The 21846-nt window shown below is 47.1% G+C and overlaps 1 protein-coding gene across 1 annotated transcript in view; it reads left to right on the forward strand.

Annotated features, from left to right (window-relative positions):
* The window catches only part of LOC149349731 (uncharacterized), a 555241-nt gene that overhangs the window by 492241 nt on the left and 41154 nt on the right, over positions 1-21846 (forward strand). Inside the window, exons 21-24 of the mRNA XM_089578770.1 lie at positions 11981-12243; positions 13215-13360; positions 15963-16215; positions 20220-20401. Coding sequence (XP_089434896.1) covers positions 11981-12243; positions 13215-13360; positions 15963-16215; positions 20220-20401 — 844 coding nt within the window. The remainder of the gene's footprint in view (positions 1-11980; positions 12244-13214; positions 13361-15962; positions 16216-20219; positions 20402-21846) is intronic.

The following is a 21846-nucleotide window of genomic DNA, read 5'->3' on the forward strand; positions in this document are numbered from 1 at the left end:
ACATAATAGGACGAGAGCGAATTGATTAACAACTCAAAGAGGGAGTGGTGTTGGTCTAATGTTTAGGGGACTAAAGGAGTAATTACTCATTAGCGTCCACTTAAGCAGAGCCATGCGGCTGCAAAGGAAAGCTATACAGTTTTCACAGAAACTTCGTAGTTGAAAAAAAAAATTGTCCTGGTCCGGAGTCGGCTGGATAAGCTGAACTCGCTTTCTTCAAGGGCGTTCTCGCAACGAGCTTTAGTTTCCCATTTTTCCAGGGTCTCAAAACGCGCTATCAGCCGAAATTTTACCGCGGACAGTCCAGCGCTGTAGGATTAAGAATGTTTTCAATATATCAGAATGCATACGCAGGTTCCTCTGTGTTCTCTGTAACAGAAATAGGTTGACCTTACTAACATTAGATACTTTACCGTCATTGGAGTAACCCTTTAGAATCAGTACACAACTTATCCCAGAGCATAGACACCCAGGAACACAGACCAAATACTACTAGATTTTTCAAAGGCATTTCATCAGGTTACACAGATTAAACTAATTAATAAACTATATAGTCAACACTAGGTCATGGCTCTATAGTTATTTGGATTAGCAACTGCTTATCAGTAAGAACACACTTAGAAGAAATTAAGCATTAAGTTTCCCAAAAAGTATATGTTGTGTCTGGTGTGCCTTAGGGTTGCGTCTTGGTGCCTTTTGTCTTCCTAATTTTTATCTGTGATATAGCGGCTGATCTCAACGTTAACGTACGACTTTTCGCCGACCACTGCATCATTTATCGGGAAATAACAGCGCACTAGAAACTGTATGTAAATGGTGCCCCGACGGGCAGGCGACACCTGACGCCCTTAAATCTCCTCTTACGACGATATCTGGGGTGAAGCATAAATCCGATTTTCAATACGCTATTAATGACATACTGCTCACTGACGTCACTAGACATAAATATGTTGGCCTACTGATAACGTATGACCTCATATGGAACGTTCACGTGGGTGGAATGAGCTCAGCAGCTCTAAAACGACTGTTTTATTAGACGACGCTTCAGATGAGACCGTCATCAAACTAAGCTATCTACCTACAGGGCTTTGGTTAGATCTGTTCTTCATTATGCTTTCTTTATACTAAATGAGATATAACCAAACTCGAAGCAGTTCAGAGAAGAGCAATCAGATGTATATTTCACAAATACAAGATAACTGATTCGTCAACCGAAATAATGACACCAGGAGAAATGCAATCATTGCAGACATGTGCCTAACTCACGCGGCTGAAACACGTGTATCGGTTTATCCATCGCCACCTAAAAGTGGACAATACGAAATATATTTCCCCTTCCGAAAATAGACGAACGCGTCATAAACATTCGCATGCGTGAAGTGAGTATTATTTCCATACTGATTTCATACTGATGGAAGAATATTCATTTTTCCCCACTAGTAACTAGAGAATGGAACAGCCTGAGTGCATTCATTACTAATAGCTCGTCATTGAAAATATTTACATTACTGCTGACAGTATCGTCTTATTTGCCAATAATTTCCCCGAGTGCTTCTATTTCCCTATTATTATGCCCATGATCCTGTTCCGTTTTGCAGGTTTAACTCATTCTTACCGGAGGAAAACAGGCAATCTAGGTCTGGTGTGCGTATAAGCTTGTTCACCCATGAAGTTTTGCTTTATTGCAGCACAAGATAGTATTGCTAATAGGGCTCTATTTTCAACTGCATAAAAAAAACAGTATATGTGTTGCTTAGGAATTAAAAATCTTTTATTGGCAAAATTTGAGAGACTCGCAAAAAGTTCACAAAAATATTAAATATATTTAGTCCGAAAATAGAACACAAAAATTGGTGCATATGGATTTTACGCATTACATTGTCAGAAATGATGTTCAAAGTTACAGAATTCATGCTGCACTTCCTGATAAGTAAAAAAAAAACAATTGCTTCCGCAAATCGCTATGGGCTACTTGGCAGTGCGGTAAGGTCGACTCCGGAGCGTCTTGGAGAAAACTCCATCCACTACACTACTGGTGGCAGGGAATAGTTCAGTCATGCCCGGTACCTTCAGAGAGGCCCAGAAAGCAGCGAATGTCTTCGGCAACGGCGGAAACGAAAGTTCGAGACGGGCACTCTGTCGATAGACCGCGGGCTGGGCGGAGCACACATCTCAGCCGGAACTAAAATCTCAAGAATGGACGCCATAACTTCACACAAAGAGTGGAATCGCGAGAACGCCGCCATAGCTCAGCAGGGTCGGTGCGAGATGAGGACACCATTTTGACCGCCATGCTCGCCATGATCGCTGCATGTTGACAGGTTTTGCGAGAAGCTTAAAAATACTCCCTTATATCCCTGATCAAAAAAAAAAAAGAAAACAAATCAGAAATTGAAGTACAGTTCTCTTGCCACATAGTGAATGGCGTTACTTGTCCAGAAGGAGCCCGTATCGCGCAAAATGGGCCGTTTGGAGCCATCTTTCAAATTGAACGATTTTAATAGGTGCGTTGAGGAAAGAATTAGACTATTTATTACCTCTGTGCCGCGTTACGTAAGCCAACTGCCAATATACCGGGTGCTTCAACGAACACTTTCTAAAATTCTTCAAAACAGACTTTCCGAGAAAAAAAAAAGAAAATCTGTACAGGAGGTAACTCTCGGTTGCGGTGGACGTCATTAATTGTAAAAAAACGTCATACTTAGCCAGCTAATTAACTAAACCTCGCTAATTAACATTTTAATTAACGACGTTCGGTCTTTATTGCCGATGAGGAGTTTGTTGCCAGGTGGAAGACGATGCCATATCAGTTTTTAGAGAAAAGCAAAAGTCATTTTCTAAAGCCCTGTAATGGCGTTTTTTTTTTCCGCAACAACCCGAAACTCGGCGCGTAAAGAGCGCCGGAAGCGTAGTGCAAACGCAGCGTCTGCTGGTGACGTGTTGCCATGACTGCGGCGGCCAATTCGGAATTGATGCGCTACTCTCTCTGGCTAGGAATACTCAACGCTGAGCTTAGACCGCGGCCGGTGTTAATATCTCTTGCTTCGTCGCTCGGCGCAAGAAAAAGGCTGCCCATCGCCAACTACGCGGTCGTCGAATTTGAGAACCCTGATAGGTGCTGTCCTTGCGCCCTGCCTGTGCAGTTACCCCGAGAAGCAGGCTTTTTTTTTCATTTTTCTTTCTTTCGCATCACGCTAGCTTCGTTAAAGGCATAGAGCTACGCTTCTGTGACAGCGTGCAGATTTCTGTTTAGCGGTGCCGTTTTATTGACATACATGGTGTAATTTCTGTTAAGCGTTTATTTGTTTTGCATTCAATGAGTTTGACAATACAATAAACGAGAATGGCTCGGTGGCTGAAAATATTTTGGCGTTGTAGCGCGACGTTGCTTCCTACCAGATACCTCAATTCTGTTGCCTCGTGCGGAAGCTGAAGCGTCTCATTTGTTCTAAGAAGTGGTAGCCCACGGTTAGGAAATTTTGACCACAGGTGTTAAGCAAATCGAAGTTGTAGAACAAACATGAATTAATAAAACTTGTATATTTTAATGTTTCAGTTCTTTTTTCAACACACCCAGTGGCAACTCTGAGGCAAGTTCAAAGACAGTGCCCTTTAGATCGCAGTCTGTGAACTTCTTTAAAGTAAGGTTTCCGTTAATGAAGCAAGGACGAACACTACGGCGGTTATAAATGCCACAACAAACATTTACATAGCATCTTACCTTGTGCGTATGCTCACTTAGCCAGTGTGGGTCCTGGTCGCACCAATAATGGGAATTGTGCGTAGTGACAATCGAATCCCTGCAAAATTGGGCCTCCTCAGTCCAAAGCACTCTGTGGCGAAATTCCAGTTCTTCGTAGCATTCAATCAGGTACCGGTTGCAAAAACCGAGCCGTTTATGAAAGCCATTTTGTCTTAGGTCCTGGTGAAGGCACACATGATATGGGTGGTAGCTGTGTCTTGAAAGTGACCTCCAAACTGAAGGCCTAGAAGAGAAGGTATTAGCTGGCTCCATATTTTCCCTCACTCTTGCTTGTACGCCAGGACATCGATATCAATATCATCGCTAGCACTGGCTGGTCGCTTCCTTTTCTGAATATGGATTGATCAAGTGGTCCTAAATTGACCCAATGTCGATATAAATGTGGGACGGGTCGGCACGCGACGGCCAGGATGTTGGGCAGCATACAGTCTGGATGACAGCTCCGCGTTCTTTTGCGCGCTCACATAAGCGATCAAAAAGTCAACTTTCTCGGCAACATATTGGAGTTACGCTGGCGCGGTCATTCTCCGATATTCGCGCTGCGGCGTTGAATTTTTGGTCTTTTCATGGGTAAGGCGACACATCCGAACACTTAACTTGAGACCCAGACACTGAAAAACAAGAACTTCAAAGGCCAACGTACGCGCTTTTTGTGAAACTGCACTACAGTCCGTGAGAACAGTTCCTATTAGCCCACAATCACTGCCGTGCAAGCTCTCCTTTCTTCGCGGATGAAAATTTTAATTGTTGAATACACTTCCTAACACGCAGAGATTTTATTTATTTATAAATACTGCTGTCTCTGAGGAGAGACATAGCAGAAGTGGGTGAATACATGAGTAAAAACAAATAACATGGGTCAGATCATACACGAACAGAAACTAAACCTGAACAGATGACAACGCCTCGCATCTATAGCCCGTCTGATAGTGACATCAAAAGTGGCGGAGACAAAGAAAAACAAAACTGCAGGCTGCGCTTTTCAGAGCTGTAAGAATCGAGCAAGGCAGGAGCGGCCCTGATTCCCTCTGTGCGTCATCGGTGGCGTGACAAACCTCATTATGCCTAATGCCAAACATCTCGAATAAAAAAAAAGGAAGGAAAAGGTAACGCCGCCCGCAGTTTAATCTGAGCGTCGAAGCTCCTGTAGTCGGGGAAATTATCACAGACGATTCGAATTGGGCGCCGCGGCCTCTGCAACACGTCATCAAGCCGCGGAGACACTGCGAAAATACGCAGATTTAATTGAACAAGCTGTAGACACGCTAGCAATTACAGCAGGTAGAGAACGATTGCACATTATTTTTTTTCTTGTCTGTCAAAAGTATGCACTGCAGTTATCGCAGTGATGTAAATGCAGTGGTTTTGCTTTTATTTCACGCATATTATCCATTAATGACCCTGGTCCGAAAATCAAGAAAGATGTCGGTTTCTCTTTTAGTAGAACGATACTAGTGTCATCGTACTGGAATCTAGTGCTAGTTTCGGAAATATTTTTGCGCAAAATATCGGTGGTCGGTGCCTCAGCTATCATTTCCTTTGCCGTTAGATACTGCACAGCGCGTAGGGTGTAACTGGCCACTTAGCAAACTTGCATACAAAGAGCTTTACACATTCAGCTGAATGCGTGGTACCGTTGCTATCTCGCAGCTGTCAATACGACTGTAATTTCTTATTGTAGGTTCTGCGCTGCAATCTACCTAAAAAAGAAAAATCTCAAAACAGCCCGACAGAATAATATTGTACAGCTCACGTGGCAAGGTTTTAAGAGAACGCCTTTTTATGCCTAGCATAATAACATTGCACCCACATTACAATGTGCAAATGCAGCACCATCTGCGGTTGGCTCGGAAAACGGCCGCAGGCGAACAAGGAAATCGCCCATAGCGCCCAAGGCTAATACCAACGCAGTGGCATGCGCAAACGCCTTCATCGCTGCCCCCAAGCGTATCTACGTGGTTTAACATGTCTTCGCAGTCCTGCACATTCTCAGCGACGTCTTGAATCGCGCTGTAGGTCGGGCATAAGTTAAAGCGCCCAAATTCGGTTACAAGCATACTGCCGCCAGCGCAAAGCGATGGTCTTCACTCCGTCTGGCTTGAAGTGACGAAATTGAACCAAATCAACTAAAAACGGTTTATATTTTGAGTGCTTCTTTGTGCAGCGGAAGCTGCATATTGGCTCGACCGCTGAACTCAGCGTAGGAGTTACTGAAGCCTCCGTATATTACTGAACTGGATACATTTCAAGTGATTCCTCGGGAATAAGACTTGAAACCGTGCTTAATAAACCATTGTGCATGTTCGCATTCTCAGTGGCATTCGCAATTAATGTGGTCTTCCATTCAAATAAACAGCTTCAGGCAAGAAACAAATAAATTACTGTGCAGTCTGCCAAAGAAATGACTCGCAAATTTTTTTTCTGGTTTCATCGCAATGCCAGAAAAAAAAAGCGTGGCATTTTGAACCGTACAAGAGCGCTTATTTACCTGTCCACACACATCAGCTCACTCTCACGACGAAGGTTCCACGTACCTACCATCGCCTGTAGATTTCTTTTTTTTTTTTATTCTTGACGATGACTTGATGCAAATAACCAGTGTTTTGGCGCGTGCTAAGCCAATTTCCTAAAATCTGGCAAAGCGCAAACTTCTAAGAGGTGAACAATAACAACAACAACAATAACAACAACAACAATAACAACAACAACAATAACAACAACAACATCCATCCCTTACTCAGGAAGTGCCTCCCAGGTAATGTCAAGCCGCAGACTGACACATAAATATCTATCAGTCATCGACTGTCTTACTTTTATTATTTTCGCCTTCTTCAGTCAAACTAAATGAAACTAATTTTTACATTACACCAGCCGTGTCCTGGGGTTTCGTGCGTTTATTTTTTTTTCCGAGCGTTAAAAAAAAAACGCTCACAGTAAAGCTTTTTTTTCTCTCATAAATCGCACAATGTTTTTTTTTTTTTGCCCTTTACAGCTTTGCGGTTCAATATCTTCCGAGTTTTTCTGGCTGTTAAAAATTCAATATTTGGTCTTGGGTAATTAATTTGATCAGTACGAGGTAAAGCCTGCTCTCGCTTGCTCAATGCGACAGGCAAGCTGTACGTGCAGTGCACAGTTATCGTTTCCACAGCGTGTAGCTTTTTCTTTGCACCCTAGGCTGGCGTTACACGTAAGGTGTCCCCTTAAGAATGAAATGGAGAATATAAAAACACACTTGGATATCCTCCTTTAAATAGGCGCAACTTCAACGTTGCGGAGTGCGGCGTTCGCAGCCCGCAACGTTTAGCGATGTGCTCGTGAAGGTAATAGGGCAAGTCTGCCGGAAGAAAAACGAAGCCTTTGCGTACGCTCCGGAGAATTCCGCAAAAAAAAAAAAGAAGAAAAGGAATGCCGCAGAGAACGGAGACCCCGGCCAGCCTCCTCCCTGCAGCTCCGAATCGCCTCTGTTTCTTGCGAAACCATCCTCGGCGACTTTGAACAGCGCGAGTTTGGATCGCAGGTGAATCTCGCGCGAGGTTTGCAAGAATCTTGCGCAATGTTCCCGGGAACCTTGCGCAAGATGAACCCCGAGCGAAATGGCTCATTCCGCTTTAATTTTAGCGTGGGAGATTAAGGCGCCGGAGCGCGTCTGCCTATATTGCGTTTGGTTTCGTTCGTTAAGGGCAGGATTTTCTTAGCGAGGCCCCTGTTTTCTTTGTTAACTTCGCGGACTTCTTGCTTGGCACTCTGTCTGTGTGTGTGTGTCAAAATGGAAAGACGGAAAGGTTCAACGCACCCACGCCTCCTGAAGGAAAACAAATTTCGCGTTTAGAAAGCTCAATTTCTGACCGTGCAGCAATGCTTGTCACGCGAAGATAAAAAATGAAAAAAAAAAATGAGACCGGACGCGAAAAGAACGCCATTTTCTAAGGCATGCAGCAGTCTTCGGGTTTCTCTTTTGTCTTTTTTTTTCTCTTGGAAGTCATACCTGCTTCCCGCCGCACAGCAGGCAGCGCTTGGAGTAAATTACGAAACGCGTCAATGTTTTACGGGGGGGGGGAGCTGTAATCTTACGCACTTTCGCGTCTGAATGCTTCGGACTTCCACTTTACACTTAGCTGCTGAGAAATGCAAAGCTTACATTTCGGCGGGATTTTTCTGCCCCTTAATTTCTGATTTCGCTGATTTCGGCTGTATGGAGTTCAGCTTGCGACTCCCAATAACTGTGCGTTGCATGCAACGATCTTTTCGACGAAGTTCGCGTACCCCCCGGCGCGAAAGCAAAGTGATCAACAAGTGGCAAATATCGCTGAACGGGGAAGGTGTTTCACCTAGGTCTTTCCACAATTTCTAAAAATAGGCTTTTTGAGTGAGAAGAGCGCTTTTTTCGGCATAGCATAGTCAGCAATGTAGCGCGTCAGAATACAGCCAAGACGCGCTAACTAGCCGGCTGGTTAACTAATATTGAATAGTTAACTCTTTAACTGTTACTGCTAGGCTCCTTAATTACTAAGAGGCGTATAGCCCACGATAAGTAATATATCAGTTTTTAGAATTTCGAAAACGCTCTTATCTTCGGTGCTGTGGGCCAACAAATTTTGGCTACATCGCGCCAAAATGCATGCGCATTCGAGAAGCTTTCAGGCAAAGCAACCTCTCCGGTGCACGTATCTCGTCGATATAGGCAAAATGATGTCGGGTCGCGTCCTTCGTATGGACATGGGAATCTACACTCTTGGTGCGTGTATTGCCTCGTCAGTTTCCATGACTGGCCGGCGAACGGTCGGTAGTAGGTCACGTACAGGACTTGCTTACGTAAAGACTGATGGGAGCTATTGGAAGAAATTAAAGCCTGCTGTGCTGCCGTCAATGTTGATCCCAGCCGCTGACTGCTGAAGCACTTGCAGTGCGGGGCTAAGCTTGGACATTCAGCATGGAAGTGGCGGTAAGGGTTACGTGCTATATCGCTAGGTATCTATAGCAAGTCCTTTTTCAGGAGTCGTACTTTGTAACGATTCTTGTATCCGATTCATTCAATCACCCGGCGATTGGTGGTCGCTGCCGTCAGTGGCTGATAGCTAGTAAGCAACTGTGTGTCACCGTCTCTATTATACCTAAACCGGCGCGACAACAGGAACGAATCTGGTAACGAATCGTTGCCAAATGCGGCCGGTTGCTATGAAAAACGAAAAAAAAAAGCAACTTTCCATGCATGTTTTTGTTTGGCCAGTTAACAGGTGCTTCCGAGGAAGTGAATTTGCCCTCGCCTATAGTGTAATACCAATACGCGCTGCTAATTATTCGAATTGCATCTTTTATTTCTTTTCAAGCTGGGGTAGTTTATGAATGGTTGTGTTTCAAATATAAACCTTACCAATTTATCCTGATCTCTAGGTGCAACATGCAACCATCGAAGTTCAGCCATTCGAGCCAGCCATTCTTTACGATGTGACCTCACGATATGCGCATTAAGCTATCTCATAACAGACGCTGGGTGAAGGGATTTCGCCAATCCGGGCTACAGGCGTGAGCCACCCCGGAAACTGCTGTCTTAACTTCTGCCGCGTCTGACGCATCATTGCTGCATGGCACGCATGCATGCGGACAAAACCTGCGTTTCCTGAATCATCCCTGACCTCGCTGGCTCCAGCGTGAGCTGCTGCCGCGGTCGTCATGTAGTACCTGCAAGGAGGTTTGTTTACGCGCGTCACCGGCGATACGATTGCGCACCCGGCGTCCAGGTCCCGACCCACGCGTGCATCTGTTTAATCAGCTTTGGGCCGTCCAGAGTCGTCAACTTAAACGCCGAGGCCCCACGCAGTGCATAATTCATTTGCCCCGAGGCCGCTCCGAACTAACAAGCTCTAGCGCGACGCCAAAGCGTGTTATTTCTTTTTTTTTTTTCGTCTTTTCATAAATATATCCGTGGTTCATCTATTCACTCGGTGCAGCGCATAAGGGAGCTTAATGGCGGTAATTCGAGTCAGTCGCTTTTGACAAACGGCCGCTGGTCGATCCAGTCGAATGCCTCTCTCTTTTATGCATGAGCTTTGCGACCCGTGGTCATGCTGATTTTTGGAACGGCTTCTTTCTTAAAGTCTCATCATCCAACAAATGGCTGCCTCTGTTCCACGTGGGCGCAGTGTGGCTGCAAGGAAAGACTCGAAAACTTGCGTTTAGGTCTTAGTTAACGTCTGGCGTCATTTCTCCCTAATATGCGATTATGATTCAGGTCTGGTGCAGTGTTAAAATATTCAGAGTATCATATGTTTTATGGCCGAGCACGCGATGCTTTCAGGGGGCGAATAGAACTCTCCTTATTAGCAGGAGCCTCGCAACATACTCGTGCACCGCTATTATCTGCAAGCCTACACCTGTCGCATTTTCCCTCGCCGGGGCTCTGTACACGCTGGAATGTAGGCGTAGACGGTGCAAAATGTAAGTTCTAATCTCAAATAGGGAGTTCTGTAAACTTTACTTGCGTCATTCAATCACGTTCAAGTTTCTCCCATCCAAGATCATTATTTGGGAGAGTTGGTTCACCGCTAATGAGTACACGAAAGCACCGCAAGAAAGACGAGGACAGGTGGCGTGAGGCAAAGATTGACACCGAGCTACCCACTGGTTTATTCGCAGACCTACACACAAAACACATTCCTTTCATCCACTCATAATTTTAAAAAAGAAGAGAAGGATGGTTGAAGCGTGCAAAAAAAAATGAGAGATTAATTTTTTTCACTTTGTCACAGGTAATGCCGGGAGGGTTGTGCATTATGTAACCTCTCCGCGTTCTTCTTTGCGTCGCTTTCGCACCCATGCGCAATACCTCTCAGGCTTGGAACACCCAAAAGTAGCACGCGTACGCTTCCGAAGGTGCACATTTCCGAGATCCGATGCTTACTTGCGGTTTGACGCTGCACAGGGTCGCACGTAATACACACCACAATAGTTGTTAGCGTGTGTGAGCTCGTTGTTTTGGGGTTTGGTTCCGTTCGACGATTCGGAGAAACCAGCACGCACTAAATATCGCCATATGAGCGCACTTACTGCATAGGTTCGCTACCATACAGTGCTATAGATTACGTCTTCGTTTCACCTAGTTCCACATAAACTCTTGCGGCCAAATGATATCAACAGCGTGTTCGAGAGGGCCATGATGAGCCGTTTTATTCACTGCCATGGATCTGAAAGTAGCAGAAAGAATCCGATATGAAGGTGGCCTTACCAGCCATTTTGATGAATGCTCGTCAAAAGGTGATTAAAACAGGCTATGCTTTAGCGATACGTATGCACATGTCAATAAAGCCTAAGATAAGCATTAATTCTTCCTTGTTCTAGAACCGCTTATGAGAGACGTTGCCATAACGCGAGAACTTGCGAACAGATCTTCTAAAGAAGTGAACTGCGTCAAAGCATGTACGCCCTCATGACCCTTGCGTAGCAGTGCAGCATAGTTTGCGGGGCCATTTTCTTTTCCGCCGATTGTAGGCTGACCGCGAAACTGAGAAGTTTGTTTCAGGTTGTCCGCGGAGTTGCTAGAGCGAGTGGACGGAGCCTTGCCTATGCGCAAAACCGTCCGGCAATTCCCACTGGCCTTGCTTACGCCTCGGTGCCAAGTAGTGGGCAACATTCAGAGGGAAATATGGAGAAGGAGGAAACAACTGCCCCTTGCAAAATACATAGGTGCGTCCCGCACAGTGGCGAGGGCATGGCGCCGTATGTTATAGTTCCGGCCACAGTTATCGCCGAGGGTGCTGGTGGCCAGGGACTGTTACTGTTCTTTTATATGGGAACAATGTCATGCAGTTACTTCACGGGACAGAATGACAGCACCACGTTTTTAAGAAGTCTGCAGGGCGTCCATTTATTCAGTCGCTGACGCCCTAAGCTAGCAAACGCGACGACCTTGGTTCAAACTGCAGCGCTTCTAAGGCGAACGCCGTACTGCGGCGACTGAGTCTTGGACTCTGGTTGTTCCTGATGTACTGGTTGGTAGTCGGCTGTGCGCATCAGCCGCTGGTTTTTGGCGGGAAATGCGGCGACGTTGTTTTTCATGCAACACGCCTCGTTGCCTCCCAGATATCCACTTATGAGATGCCCTTGGCAGCTTCTGGTAGAAGCCGCCGAGCCAAGGTAGAACAGCAGTGAACCGCTGGTTTGAATAACAGGCGGTGGTAAGGAGCCTGTTCGGTGATGATGCTGCAACTTTGCAATCCGCAGAAAGCCACCGCAACATGGTTTCGGTGCACGGTCTGGAGCGAGCCACCATCTACAAGGAAGAGCTGGAGAGGCTGCAGGGCCTACTGCATTTTCCCGAAGAGGTGGCTGTGCGGCTTACCGATGTCGAGTACGAGCTCTTCTACAGTGTCAGCCCGGTCCACTACATTCGCCAGGTGACCGTCGACCTCAGCGGAAAGGCGGCCACCTTCAACGCGGGCGACAAGGACCGGACCGTGCAGACACTGATCAAGCGCTTCAACGAAGTGAGTCTTCCGCTCCTCGCAGGCCGCCATGGTGGAGCCTGACAGGTTGCCCTTTGATATGTTTGTGTGTGTGCATGCGAGTGAGTGAGTGAGTGAGTGAGTGAGTGAGTGAGTGAGTGAGTGGGGGGTGAGTGAGTGAGTGAGTGGGTGGGTGGGGGGGTGGGTGGGGGGTGGGTGAGTGAGTGAGTGAGTGGGGGGTGAGTGAGTGAGTGGGTGGGTGGGGGGTGGGTGGGTGGGTGAGTGAGTGAGTGGGTGGGGGGTGGGTGGGTGGGTGAGTGAGTGAGTGAGTGAGTGAGGGAGGGAGGGAGGGAGGGAGCGAGTGAGTGATGGGAGGGAGGGAGGGTGAAAGGAGGGCGGGTGGTTTTGCCTTCTTTACTGCGCCTTTAATTTAGCCAAACAGTTTTCTACTACGTCGCGATTTGTTTTTATGCTTTCATAATGTACTGCCAATCGCGCACAGTCGCCGCGGTGGCCCAATGGGTATGGTGCTCGGCTGCTGACCCGCAAGACGTAGGTTTGATCCCAGGCGCGCGGCAGTTTCGATGGAGGCAAAATTCTAGAGGCCTGTGTACAGATGTGTGACGTCAGTGCACGTTAAAGAACCCAAGGTGGTCGAAATTATCAACCCTCTACTACTGTGTCCTCATAGCCTGAGTCGCTTTGGGACGTTAAACCCATAAAGCAAACCAAACCAAATCAATAACGGACGTTAATGTGGAAAGAAGCTGTTATCTGTGTGTATGAGTCATTTAAACTTTCACAAACTTCAACTGCTCGCTCTGGATTATCATTAATGTCCTTTAGTCATCAGTTGTACTATTTTTATTTCCATACACAACACTGACATAAGCATAAGCAGGCTCAGAATCTTTACGTCAACAGTGACATCTTCGCTTATCAACACCGATTCATGTTCTTGTACTGGCGCGCATAAAGCACTGTTTGCCTGTTTTTGTCTTTTCGGCTCGCAGGTGAGTTCTTGGGTGACGCACATCATCATATCGCAACCAACGCACGAAGACCGCAAAGCTGTGTTGTCGTGCATTCTGCGAATTGCGATGTGCTGCTGGAACATCGGAAACTTCAACACGGCGATGGAAGTTTTGGCTGGACTAAAGCAAGTGGATCGCATGATTTTTCTGCCAAAGTCATTTATCTAACTTTTTTTATCCCGCTCGTTCTCATTTCGTGGACAAAAAGGCGCTTGGAGTAAAACTCGAAATTCTTTCAAGCCACCATTCTGTGAAGGTTTCGAACCATCTGATATCTTGCAGACGGCTCATAGAAATCTCGCACAAACCTATAAATCTTGCAAAGTGACCTTAATTTCTGTATACGCTGCAGAACTGCAAGCCGAGTCACTTTGGAACCTACACAACCTCGTTCACTAGCTCATTGCGCCACCTGAGCTAGGGTACGCGGGGAATCGTTTCGATACGTAGGTGCCCAATGTCACCATGTCAGCTGGCGTTTTCCATTTTACTTTTGAGAGCACCGTCCTTGGAGATAAGGAATGAGAATGGATACAAGTGAAGCTCTGGAAGTGACGCATTGACTGCTCTTTTATTTTTTTCTTTATTATCCGCGATTTGCGCGGCGGAGTCCGAGCAGGGGTTTGTAAGCAAGCATACTGAGTACAGTAAAACGAACTTGTCATAGTCATGTTTTCAAGGCTGTAAGAGCTCCAAGTAACATGTTCACTGTAAAGAGCTTCTTTCCCGATGACAAGTGTGTAATTATGTTTACGTGGGCTTTAAATTTATTTTAAGATATACAGGGCTAAAAGTATATTTATTTGCAATTTTTTAGTTATCGTGATGCCTAAAGTTATGTAGGATGTCCCTGGCCTAGTCGGAAAAGCTCGGCGTCGAAACGCCGATTGTGACAAATTCATATCCTACACGGAATAGTTGAGAAGAACGTGCTCGAGTGGCGTGAGTCGCAAACAAAACAACTTCTTTTTTGTGCACAAGTGAACGTTTCACTCGTTACTGCGAACTCACGATGCCCGCGCATCTGTTCCGCGTAGAATTGTGACGAGAGAGCGTACTGTTGCGGTTCTTCGACTTGAAGCTGCACGCGTCGTTTCCCATTGCACGGGCCTCGCGCCAGAGGGCCGAACTAAAGACGTAGTATGCGCAGCTGCAGTGATCACACGACATGATCACCACTTGTTAAACGTCGCCGGTAGCGATGACGTATGGCTACCTCTCACTCCCTGACGTTACCACCTGCTGAGCAGTATTTGTGCGATCGTATGTAGTGCCCGGTGTTTTTACAAGTACAGGATTTTTCGACATCAATTTCAATTGTCAGGCAGCTGTGGAATATTTTAAGGTAATGCTATAGAAACATTGAAGTCAATAGTCTATTCTTCCTATGCGTAGCAAAATCTTTCTTTTAAAGTTTGTCCATCGCTTGCATCGAGTACTTATGACTGCCATAGAAAACCAAAAGGCTATGTTTTTGACCAAATAAAAAACGTTAATAGCGAAAAGAATGTAGGCCTGTCGAGGAGAGATCTGCGGGTATGTTGATTGTTATAGTGAGATCCTACGATATATAAAAAATTGCGTTCATAAACTATTTTTTCTTGAAAAATGCGCTTGTCCAGAATTTCTGGGCACTGCGGCGCAGGAGAATCACGCCGGCATAGGAGAACGCATATCACCGCGGCCAACTGGCATACCTGCCAGGAGAAGAATCCTGGGAAAAGCGTCGACCGATTACCAGTTGCTTATTACGGCACATGTTGTCCAAGGTGAACTGCTTTCCCTGCTGCCGGTGTCTGCTTCCCAACAATTCCGAACAAATGCATTTTTGAACGGGAAAGAGTTTATGAGCGCAGTTTTTGCATATATTGTAAGATTTCACTACAACAGTCAATATATCCGCAGATCTCCCGTCGGCGGGCTTGATTTTTTTTCTATTAACGTTTTTGCTATCGTCAAAAGCGTTCCCCATTGGTTTTCCATGGCAGTCTTAACTGCTCGATGGGAGCGATGGAAACTGTAAAAGAAATATTTTGTAACGCATCGGAAGAATGGGCCATTGCCTTCAATATTTCCATAACAGTACCTTACAGTTTTCTGATATTCAAAATTTTGGTCCACAAATGTTAGACATGACACCTTCAACCCCATCTCTGACGCCAAAAGGCACCAACGTCGCAATGTAATGCTGTCTTTTACGCCCCAGGGGTTAACAACGTCAGGTGCGTAATCGTTAGACTGCCTTCGCTATTGCATGAGACCCGGCAATGAGGTTTGGTTTGATTGATCGGCTGTTTGGGGCTCCCCAACCAGAGCAGCAAATCTGAAACGAGGGATTATGCTAGAAAATTTGCCAACGCACCTCTGCCAACGGCGAAAATTTGCCAACGGCGAGTTTTGTGAATCCGGTTCCTGGTTCACAAATGAATGCAAGCACACTGCGCCAGCGTAGCGTGCTCAATTCATTCCTCCGTGCACGGATGAGAACGTGGTCTTAGCAAAAGCAAAGACAAGAGAGGGAAAGTTGTTCTCTTGCTTTCTTCTTCAACGGACAGCCTGTGAGAAAGGGCTGAGACGGGAAGCCAATCACCCCGTCAGGTATGGACCTCCCTGTCCGGTTCATACAGTGCGGCCCGCGCATCTGTGCGCGGACTGGTTGCGTCACGCGCGTTGCGTCACGCGGGCCCTTTGATCGGCCCAGCTGACGGCGCAGGGCGGCGCGCGCAGGTCCGAGAAGCTGAAGCCCTTCTGGCTGTCGCTGTCCGACAAGGACCAGCTTCCGGTGCTGGAGTTCCTCAGCCAGGCTTTGCTGAATCCGGAACCCTCGGAAGAGTACCGGGCTGCCGTGGAGAGAGCGCTCAACATCCCGCATTCCAAGGTCATTCCTTTCTTCGGCACTTTTCTCCGAGACCTGCGCGCTATTCTCCAAGGCATGCCCAGCCTCGTCGTGTTGCCCTCGGAAAAGGCCAAGAAAATCGAGGCAAGTGCGGCGCGCCGTTCCACCTTCTACTTGCTTCGCAAATGCTCGACGCTAGTGTTGTTTTCCTCGGCTTCTTGGTTTTATTTCTTTATATTTCTGGGCAGTAATTAAGCAAGTGCTCTCCTCGCTGAGTAACCTGGACCAAGTCGGACTGCATGTCTACGTATCCAGTGTAATATATTACTGAGGACTACAGCGCAGTAGCAACATGGACGAGACAAGGAAAGGACGAAAACACAGGCGCATGTTGTTATTGCGCTGTAGACCTCAGTATGTACAACCAACTAGCCAGCCATTACGCATTAAGTAGTATATCACCTGGAAAGGGGCACACCGGACTGTTGTCGAAAAATAAGATGTCACGCAACCAGGCCGCATGCCATCTCTTAATACTGCAAAAAATGGCCACTCAGACCGTTGAATGAAGAGTGTGTATGCGTATAAACCTCTCGACCATCGTCGCAAGATAACTTGGTGTGTTATCCAATGCTTAGCTCAGCACGCAGTGATCTGGAGACTTAGAGAAAACCTGTCGCTTGAACGTGAGTTGCCCTGTTTGGGAGCATCTTGGTGCTTATTGTGTGAAAGTATATTTCGAAGGTCCATCGGGTCCCACAGGGTCATATGGACGTAAAGTCTCGTAACAACAACTATGCAGTACTGTTTTCTTCTGGCATGTTGTGATTCACGGCGCGTGCGAATCATTGCGAATGCCTCCAACTTCCTGCGTGCCATACTCAACAGAATGAAAAGCGGGGTCATTAAACACCAGCGGCTCCACATTCTACTGTCGCTCACGCAAGAATTTTCACTGATATATTCCAGTGAGCGGGTACACATTTATTCAAGAAACAAAATTGTTTGCACAAAGCTAGTTTCTGATAGAAACCGGCAATAAATTAGAAAAAGAAAGAAATGAAAGCGTTCAGAAAGAAAGCGTGCAACAAAGAAAAGAACCACATGCTTTTTCAGTGTCGAGAAGACGCTGCGAGGAAGAGTGTAGTTCCCTTCTGAGCTACAACACTGCGCTCAGAGATTCGAAAGCACTGAATAACCCGTCAACTCAGAGACTAACAATCGCAGACGTAGTAGACAACACCCAGGAGGCGTGCTGTGGGCACTGAGTCACTTTTGCGATGAGGCCTCAACCCTCGTACTGCTTGCTAATTAGGTGCTGCCTATCGCGGTGATCGCCCTTGCACGCTTGACACGAGCGCATCGGACCCTGTCGGCAGAAAGCGGACGGGCACCGCGGCGCACAGCGGCTGCCCGCGCAACACCGGTGCGTTACTCGGTAGGCACGCGCGGAAACAAAGGGTGGCGCTTCGCGCAACTTCCGACGCCTACGCGTGCGGCTCTTCGTCAGTGTCTCAACACGGAGTCAGCTCATCGCGGGCAAAAAAAAAACGTTCAGCTCCTCGCAGCAAGAGCAGGATAGAATGATGCCGTACCTATTGCATCCTGATATTTTCTTTCTCGCTTCTCGTCATTGGCTTCTCGCAGTCATCTCGGGAACCCTGTGCGGTGGCTGAGCGTGGATGGGCTGCTGATTCAGATCTCTTGTTTGATTCGCACCTGCGTCCCTTGTTGCACCCCTTGTTGCGCCCGATTGGGAGCAGCAGGGAGCTGCTCAAGTGCTGCAATGCTTAATAGTTCCGCGTTGTCTAGACTGCAGGCCGATTAGTGCAATGTGACGAAACGCCTCTCGCGTCATGGTTCGCAGATGTACAGGATGCACTCTGTTCTCTAACGGCGGCCGACGGCGCGCCAAAGGAAGTTGTACGCCTGTTTGGGACGTCCCTGCAGAAAACAGAAAGCGAATCGAAAAAAAATAGCAAGGAAAAATGTGCTAGGGTCGTTGTGGTGCGTTCTCTATGAGCCTGCCTTCGCCAGATGCGTTGACGAGGCGTCGTTTCCCTTAAGCGTCGCCGTAAATGGACTCCGCTTCCGTTTTCTCTGCTCTTATGTTCGCTTTTTGCTCGCCTTGTTGTCCACAATAAATGTTTGCATGCTGGAGTCTCTGCAGCCAGTCTTTGTATTGATTTTCTGCCTGTGCCCGCGCAGCGCCGTTTCCGTGTTGTCTCCTTTAATTATCTTGTTATCTGTGTGATTACATTCTTATCACATACGTTTTTGTACCCGCCACAGTGGCTCAGTGGCTACGGCGTTCGGCTGATGAGCCCTCGGTCAAGGATCGATGCCGCTCGTGGCAGTTGCATTTGGATGCCCATGTATTCAGATCTCGGGGCAGGTTAAAGAACCAAAGGTGGTTGAAATTACTGCGGAGCCCCTCACCACAGCGTTGTAGCCAAACCGTTGCTTCAGCCCGTAACGGTCCATAAATCAATCAATGCAGTGGCTTATTCTATTGTTGGCTTGCTGCATAGAGGCTTGGTTGCTCGTTGACACGTCAGTTTATACGTTTTTTTTCACACGCTTCACTTCTTTGTTTTGTTTGTTTTCTCCGCGCGCTGATTTGTTTCCTTCCTACCGGCTTGTTGTTTGGCGAGCCCCGTTCGCCTTCCGTAAGCGTGTTGCTGTAGCGCGCCACTGGCGGCGTCTGGCCAGGCGTGGTTGGCCGTGTCGTTCCGTCGCCTTGGCTGGCGTCGCGGCGGGCGACGCATGATGGCTTCGGCGAAACGCACTTCTTCCCGGTGCCGTTACGAGCCGTGTTCGCCGGGGCACGCAGGTTCCAGTGTATGCGTCGGCCGCGCAATCGAGCATGTCCGCCGCCGATGCCCCGACCCGGCGCATCGTCACCATATCGCCTCTCACTCGCGAAGGCGCGAAGCCTGCAGCCGCGCGGTTGGAGAAGCTGTGCACTCACGTGCACTAAAAGCCCAAGTTGTTTCGTAACGCCAATTATCTGAGCAGTCTTTCAAAAGGAAAGGACGCGTGCGAGTAAAGGCAACAGTGTGCGCCCTTGGTCAAAAGAGTCAAAAGTCTTCAGGTCACAGGGTTTCCTTTTCAGCGCAGTGGTAGAGCACTTGCGCAACACCTCGACCTCTAAGTCTCTATAAGGTGAAGAGAAGCCTCATCCTCACCTTTCGAGACCTCTTCATCTTTAAAGGGACACTGAGGAGAAATTGAAGTAGGCCCGTTTCCGTAGGTTACCGCGTTCTAACGAAAAAGCCATTGCACTCACTGAAAGCGGAGTTTTATGAGCTTGAAAACACACGCACAAAAAAAGAAAGCAAAATACAGATGTCGCCATTATCGGCCAATTGCGCAAGTACGCACGGGGCGTCGACACAATTTTTCACGCGTACCCCAGCGGCCAGGCTACACCGGAATTCGCTTCTAAACGATTTCGGCGTAGTCTCCACTAGTTTGAATCTAATGCCGGAGAAATTTTCAGATTTTCTTTCACCAATAAATGCCCGCCAAACATCGCCCCACAATCGATTTTTACTGAGAACACATATGCTCAGTGTCCCTTTAATAAGGGTGTTGTATGTGCTCGTCCGCTACATGGCTCAAGAGAAAACCATGTGGCCTGAAGACTTTTGACCTCGGTTGTACGTTAGCGAGCTTTTTGTCAAAAACCGAAAGGCATGTGCTCCTGGGCGTGGTGACCTAACACACAGGCCATATGCCTATATCGGCTTCTCTCGTGTACTGTTCTTGGAGGTAGGCATTCATTTCCTACCTGAAGTTTTGACTCGCTTCTGCCGGTGACCAGTACAGTGACGTCAGTCCTTGTCGACACTGCAAATACTGCATGTCTAGAACGTGTCATTTAAGCAATGACTGGCTCTGTCGTCTGTAATGGTAGCAGTATTGTTATGTGCATACCTATACACTAACTGCCGTTGGGACTTTGTCGACATCGATGCTTCCATAGCATTTTTCTTTCTCGCGTGTGGTGTGTATGCAAAGTGTGACCCGTTTCGTCAGGTCGCTATTCAGAGATCCAATTCATGGGGTGGCGAGAAAGCAGCGCGAAGCTACGGAAAGGTTGCTGTGTTTGCGTGGTTTGTAATACTTTTTGTTGTCACTTTCAGTTTGTGTCCGATTTCCACGGCGAAGATCATTTCATGACCCGCATCGGGGTGGGGGGCATCATCAACGTCGAGAAGATTCACCAAGCACACCGCGTCCTCGACGACATCAAAGCATTCCATCATCACTACAAGTGCAGGGAGCACGCCCTCGCACAGGTGGCCATCAACAGTAAAGAAGTAAGGTACGTCAGCCTACTTTGTTGCCTGACGAGGGGGGGGGGGGGGGAGAGAAGGGGGGGGGGGGGTGCTATCTTAATTACACTTGACAGGACTAAGCAATCCTCAGACGTGACACAAGGGGGATGGTTATCAGACACAGATGTGCTCCCTTTGCACGTGCTAAGTTTACAGCGTCCTATCATGCCGACTTTGCACGGGCGAAAGTCTCAACGCACATACATGGACGTAGACTGCAAATGAGAGGCTCACAGTGGTGTCCATGCGTCTAAACGCAGGCCACACCTTTCAACGTCGGGCTGCTTGTTACGACCGCGGAGGAATCTCACGTGCCCCGTAAACTTTTGGCGCTGGGTGCACGTAACACTTAATACGTACCCAAGAGATGCCAAGCCAGAAGCAAACCGCATAACGCAGAGCTAACGTCGTAGTGGTTTACGCTTCCTCTGTATAACAAAGCAGCAGCGTTACTCTGCACGCAAGTGGGATTTTTTTTTTCAGGAATGCGCTTTTCATACAATTTAAATACGAATAAGCCTATTTGGGAGTAAAGAGGGAGTAAGCTGTTCTCTATAGCGTACTCCCTTTTAGGGACAGGGTATGCTGCCCAAGTCCCGGAGCAGATTTCGATCACTAACTATATACGGAATGCTTACTCTGGGCAATGGAGGTAGGTATATTCCCACTGCAAAGCATATACAGGGTGTTTCACCTAAGACTTTCTGCAATTTTTAAAATAAGCTATTTGAATTAGATGCGCGATTTTTCTGGCATAGCATTGTCAGTGGTGTAGTACATCATAATGCAGCTAAGACGTGCTAACTAGCAGGCTTGTTAACCAATATTTAATAGTTAACTTTTAAACTATTACCTTTGGGCTCCTTAATTATTCAGAGGCATGTAGCCCACCGTAAGTAATGGCCATATCCGTTTTTAGAATTTCGAGGACGTGATTATCCTCGGCGCTGTGGCCCAACAAATTTTGGCTATTTCGACGAGTTAGGTTCACTGGAGAGGTTGCTTTGCCTGCAAGCTTCTCAAACCGCATGTATTTTGGCGCGATGTAGGCGAAATTTGTTGGGCCACAGCGCCGAGGATAATCGCGTTCTCGAAATTCTAAAAACGGATATGGACATTACTTACGGTGGGCTGCATGCCTCTAAATAATTAAGGAACCCAACGGCAATAGTTTAAAAGTTAACTATTAAATATTGGTTAACAAGCCTGCTAGTTAGCACGTCTCAGTTGAATTATGATGTACTACACCACTGACAATGCTATGCCAGAAAAAGCGCGCATCTAATTCAAATAGCTTATTTTTAAAAATTGCAGAAAGTCTTAGGTGAAACACCCTGTATAGTAACCTGATGCAGTTAGAAAAAGGGAGGAGGCTTTTAAACGTGGCTCTGGAGGTCAGGAAGTTAGCAAATCTAGGAGGTAGAAACCTCGG

This window comes from Amblyomma mixtum, chromosome 3 (assembly GCF_055824585.1).
Source record: "Amblyomma mixtum isolate Tamu chromosome 3, ASM5582458v1, whole genome shotgun sequence".
In the NCBI taxonomy this organism is placed as follows: Eukaryota; Metazoa; Arthropoda; class Arachnida; order Ixodida; family Ixodidae; genus Amblyomma; species Amblyomma mixtum.